General features: G+C 48.6%; 1 protein-coding gene across 1 annotated transcript; it reads right to left on the reverse strand.

Annotated features, from left to right (window-relative positions):
• Window positions 1–2,061: 2,061 nt before the first annotated feature.
• Window positions 2,062–5,365, reverse strand: CCN1 (cellular communication network factor 1). The gene is made up of 5 exons (XM_082832973.1): window positions 4,646–5,365; window positions 4,131–4,344; window positions 3,425–3,781; window positions 3,087–3,298; window positions 2,062–2,983 (listed from the first exon to the last, which is right to left on the reverse strand). Exons 1-5 carry the CDS (start codon window positions 4,706–4,708, stop codon window positions 2,681–2,683), a joined length of 1,149 nt encoding a protein of 382 aa, XP_082689099.1. The 5' UTR covers window positions 4,709–5,365; the 3' UTR covers window positions 2,062–2,680.
• Between the last annotated feature and the right edge of the window lie 240 nt (window positions 5,366–5,605).

Here is a 5,605-nt window from a genome sequence, read left to right on the forward strand (position 1 = left end):
TTAATGTCTTCACTCTTTTTCTATAGCCAAATCAAATGGACATATTTTGTGTCTATTTGTGTTCTTTTAAATTAATTGAGATTAATGACCCAAAGATCCAGTGTTTTCCCATGCTAGGTTTGTTTCACATTTGAACTTAATTGGACAAATATTACCTCACTACATACTTAAAGGGTCTATAAAATATTGCTCCTTGATCTTTCTGTAAGAAGCAATTTGCTGGGCTCTAGTGTTGGAAGACAGTACCTGAGGATTGGTGCCTGGGAATGTGTAAATTTTGCCTATGGATTTAGATGTGTGTTTGACAAGATTGCACCACAAAATCCTCACAACTTTATTATATGTTTTACATGTTCTATTGCGCTGACAAGTTTAACTGCATCCAAGACTGAGCCAGGTGGTGTTTAAATTTCCAAATACCTTAAAATTTGAATGCCTCGGGCAGGAAAAACTGACTACTCAGTAGGCACAGTTGTAATATTTCAGGCAAGATATTGTCAGAAACAAAAGAGTGAAGGCCAAGCTTCCCTGGTGGCGCAGTGGTTGGGAGTCCGCCTGCTGGTGCAGGGGACACGGGTTCATGCCCCGGTACGGGAGGATCCCACGTGTCGCAGAGTGGCTGGGCCCGTGAGCCATGGCCGCTGAGCCTGCGCGTCCGGAGCCTGTGCTCCGCGGCGGGAGGGGCCACAATGGTGAGAGGCCCATGTACTGCGAAAAAAAAAAAAAAAAAGTGAAGACCTTTGCCCATAGATTTTACTATCACATTTACATGAAGCTTTGTGCATTTCAGTAAGGCTCTAAAACAGGTGCTTAGGCAGTGCTTTTCTGTAGGTCTTAATGGAGCATCAATATTAAACTATTTTGAAAACTCACTCTTATAGGATCCCAGAAGCAGTCCCCCTCCTCCCCTTTTAAAGCACTTTCTCTTATTGCCTAAAAATTCAAGTACTCTCTTAAAGTGCAGACTGATATATTTCACTATGGATTTGAACAGGAGCCAAGAGGGTTGATGAAAGGAAAACTTCTCTCTATAAAAGGTTTATTGTCAGTGCTTTCTAAAGATGTAGATTCTTCTAAAACCAGCTACCAGCATTTTCACAAACATTAACACAGCCTTCTCAACCTTTCCTAGACCTATGATTCGGGTCCTTTTCGGCAAGCTCTGCGTCTAGCCTCTGACCTTCTAGATAGCCAATTCAATCTAATCGCTCCCCCCACCTCAATATAACTTATATTCTAAAGAGGAAAGGGGGTGGGGTAGCGTGGTCCTCACGCTATTGGAAAAGTACTTGAAATTCCTTGCATTCCTTTGCATTTAACGGTATGTTTACCTAATCATCAGCTTATTAGGATTAACACAAGTCATTGCTTCAAGCTCATTCAGTGAAAACAAACTGACTCCTATAGATTCCAAGATTTTTTCTCTGATCCCAACCATGGGTGAATTTTTAAGTCGTTCTCCCAAGTTTTAGGAACAATATTAGAAAAATATAAAGTTATAAACAAGGGACCTTATATCACATTATCCAACCATGCTTAATCTTGCCCATGGATTTCGAGGTAGGCAGCCTGAGTTACGGACTGTTTTCATTAAAGTTTCCTCTACCGAAGGGACCTGCACAATTACCTAGTGATTAAAATGATAAATGACTCTACTATACCCACCTCAAAGAGCTTGGGTGATGGAGACCCTTAGGCTTTGAATTCTTATGAAAATAAAGCATTATTATTTAAATCACAAACTTAGCTTCAGATTCCTTCTTGTGCTTTGTACAATGCCTGGTGTTCAATACATGTTTTTAAAACAGATTACTCTAAATTCCAAGATTTTTTTTCTACTGAAGATATAAAAGCAATCATTGTTAGATTTTTAGAGGTTAGTTCCCTGCTCTATCCCAAGCACCTGGAACAGTTCCTGGTACAAAGTAGGTACTCAGTAAATCCTGTTTCAATGATTGAATGCATAAGCTAGATCGTCCCCAATGGTTTTGAACATTCTCTAAAAATACTGAATGCCATAAACTCAGATATTAGGTAAATATTTCTTTATTAAATGATTAATTCCATAAATAAATTCTTTTCACTGAATATAAAATTAAAATCATTTACAAATTATTCCAGTATTACATTTCCCCTCCCTCCCCGAAAGCTACATTTTGATAAATAAAAACATTCAGTCTTAAAACACCTGATTTCTGTTTGCAATTTAGAGTGCAGATAGCTGCCTCTCATGGACACTCACAGAGTGTCACCTTCTGGAAGGGATGGACCCCCCTCCCATTTACTTCTGTCAAAGGATGGAGTCTTTAAGTGTCCAACTAATCTTATTACCTTTTACAACTGTAAAACCGAAATGGAAAAAGCCTAGAGAAAAATACGCTTACCAAATAATTTACAAACAGAAAACAGAACGTCATCAACACCACAAGCTCCAAAATGAAGCAGTAACGCGTGCTCCAATATTATGAAGCAAAGTATTCTCCAATTGCGGCTGCATTAGTGTCCATGTGCACCAGCACACCTGGCAGTTTCGAAATACCTTAATACTACTCAAGAATGAGCAGTGCATCCCTTCTACAATGAGTCCCTTCAGCCCGCCGCCCCCACCCACGCCTCCATGACGCTGACACTCTTCTCTCCCCACTTTGTCCGCCCTCGTGCTGGAAAACGCAGGTAGCATTTAGTCCCTAAATTTGTGAATGTCATTGAACAGTCTGTAGAAGGGAAAGGCTGCCTCGTTGGCATGTGGGCAGTTGTAGTTGCATCTGCAGGACTGGATCATCATGACGTTCTTGGAAAACGTCTCCCCATCTTCGCAGCGGAACCGCATCTTCACAGTCCTGGTCTGCTGAGGCGTGCAGCAGCGGCCGTCCACGCAGGAACCGCAGTACTTGGGCCGGTATTTCTTCATACTCGAACATCCAGCGTAAGTAAACTTGACCGGTTCAGGGGATTTCTTGGTCTTGCTGCATTTCTTGCCCTTCTGTAAGAAAGAGAAGAGAAGGGAAGTTAGTGTTTCTCTTTCTTGGAAGAGATGCTCCCATCTCACCCAGGGGACCAGTCTACACGGCACCGCAGGCACTTACTTTCAGGCTGCTGTACACTGGCTGTCCACAAGGCCGCACTTCACAGATCCGGGTTTCTTTCAGCAGGCGGCATTCAGGGTTGTCATTGGTAACGCGTGTGGAGATACCAGTTCCACAGGTTTTTGAGCATTGGGACCACGAAGTCGTTTGGACGATACATTTCTGGCCATGTGAAGAAGGGCTGTACAGAATGCGAGGTTCCATTCCAAAAACTAGAGGGACAAACAAGAGGAAAGATTTCTCAGAGGCATACCGACACAAAGCAGCTTCAGGTTCTCATTCCTCTGAAGTTTCAAACTAGGAATGCATTTCAGTACAATGTCTCAGTCTTCACTTACCGGGGAGCCGCTTCAGGGAGCCGCCTTTTCCAATTGCAATTAATTCATTGTTTCTCGTTAACTCCACCTCCGAGGCATCGAAGGCCAGCTCCTTGCCCAGGAGGCCGTCCCTGTCGTCCATGGGGTCCTTGGCACCATCCTCGTCGCAGACCCACTCCTCACAGCACTGCCCGGTAACTTTGACCAGCCGGGGGTTGGGACAGCCCAAGCTTGGGAGAGAGAGTTCTTGGGGACACAGAGGAATGCAGCCCACGGCGCCGTCAATACATGTGCACTGATGTTTACAGTTGGGCTGGAAACTTTCCCCATTCTGGTAGATTCTGGAGTTATATTCACAGGGTCTGCCCTCTGACTGAGCTACAAAGAGCACCAAAAAAGAAAGGGAGAAGAGAATAAAGTTAAGATTCCGTACGATGGCCTGAAACTCAGACATATTTTCTGCTGCTAAATTCAATTGATGGTAAAGTTTCCTATGATTCCCCGGAGACTCCAGAGCAGAACAATAAGTTAGTCAGGAATCACTTTTCCGTATGCGCTTTTCGTTGGGCCCAGACACACTGAATTGCATTCCAGACTGCTGAAATCATGTGCCTTTCTGCCAAGCTACCAACAACAAAGCATCACCATACATGGTCGCAAAATTACTAAACTTCTGGACTACGGGGACTATTCTTTTTTTAAAGGGGCCAAACCACAAGCATCTTACCTCTGCAGATCCCCTTCAGAGCGGTGGAGCTGGCGCCGAAGTTGCATTCCAGCCCCTTGGTGTGGTCGCAGGGCTGCGTTTTGCTGCAGTCCTCGTTGAGCTGCTTGGCGCAGACCTTACAGCAGCCGCAGGCGTCCCGGACCAGCCCGACTCCCGGGGCGCACTTGGGCGCCTCCAGGGGGCAGTGGCAGGCGGCGGGGCAGGTGGAGAGAGCCTGGAAGGGGGAGAGGACACGTGTGAGGCTCGGCGCGGTGCGCAGGAAGGACGCCCCGGGAAGGGACGGGGGTGTCTGACCCGGGCGGCAGGGGGTCTCTGATCCCGTCCAGCCCGGCCACCCCGGGCGGCTGCGTACGCCGGGAGGGCCCCCCGGCACGTCTTCAGGGCGGGCTTAAAGAAAGAGCTCCCCCGAAACGCCCCGCCGAACTTCCGAGTCTAGCTTTTCCGGCCACGGGCCATCTGGGGAAAGGCGAAGGGTCTGCTAGAGCGGACGGGGAAGCGGTGGCCAAAGAACTCACCAGCCTGGCCAAGTGGAGAAGGGTGACGGCGAGGGCGAGCGTCCTGGCGGTGCTGGAGCTCATCGTGGCGCGCAGGAGGGGTCCGGGCGAGCGCGGAGGCAAAGACGCCAACACACCGGTGCGTAGCGGCCGGGCCGGCGCGGCTGGGGCGGTGGGCCGGGCGGTGGGCCGGGCTGTGGGCCGGGCGGCGGGGAGGCGAGAGCCAGGCAGGCGAGCGGGCTGCGGGCGTCCTTCTCTCGAGGTCCTTGCCGGGGAGGGACGGAAGGCGCGGATGCTGCTCGGGGGCGCTCTCGCTCGCGGTCTGCCCCAGCGCCCAGAGCCCGCCTTTTATACGGGCCGGCCGCGGCGCCGCGTGTTGCAGTGACGTCGGCTCTGTCTGCGCGTTCCAGAATTCTCAAACATCTCAGGAATGCTGGTTGGCGCGGGCTCCTGCCAAGCGCCTCCCCTGGCTCCGTTGCACTTTTTTTTTTTTTTGTCCTGGACCCGTCAAGAAAACAATCTTCCGTTTTTTCCACTTTAAATAACGACTTCTATTGGGGAGGGCTCTTCTTGGAGTGATGGTGGTGATGGAGGTGGAAGGGCCGAGGGGGGCGAGTTCAGAACTTTGCCTGGATTGGGAGGGTGGGAGGACCTGGAGGGAAGAACAAAAGTCGTTTTGTTTGGTGATGCCGAGTTGACTGGGCAGCCTTGGAACCCCTCACCCAGGGAGGCAGCGAACTGTTTGCTTGTTTACAGCGAAGGTGAGAGTCAAGTTATCTATTGAGAGAGGCGAACGGGGAGGGAGAGTGTCTGGGAGCCAGGAATCTATCTGAGGACTTCATAGAAGCGTGCTCGGATCAAGTCCCAAATCTTTGGCATGGTGTTTATTGGACAAGTGAAGTGTATTGCAAATTAATACCCGAGGTGGCATTTATGAATGAGAAGGGGAAAAAAAAATCAACTTCCCCCATCGTCTGGCAG

This window comes from Leucopleurus acutus, assembly GCF_964270905.1.
Source record: "Leucopleurus acutus genome assembly, chromosome: 2".
Lineage (NCBI taxonomy): Eukaryota > Metazoa > Chordata > Mammalia > Artiodactyla > Delphinidae > Leucopleurus > Leucopleurus acutus.

Excerpts from the sequence above, each read along its gene's own strand:
- CCN1 (XM_082832973.1), bottom strand. The coding sequence starts at position 4,708 with ATGAGCTCCAGCACCGCCAGGACGCTCGCCCTCGCCGTCACCCTTCTC. Across the intron at positions 4,345-4,645 it reads TTCTCCACTTGGCCAGGCTG|GCTCTCTCCACCTGCCCCGC; the intron begins GTGAGTTCTTTG and ends TCCCCCTTCCAG. Across the intron at positions 3,782-4,130 it reads TCTGAAGGGGATCTGCAGAG|CTCAGTCAGAGGGCAGACCC; the intron begins GTAAGATGCTTG and ends TGCTCTTTGTAG.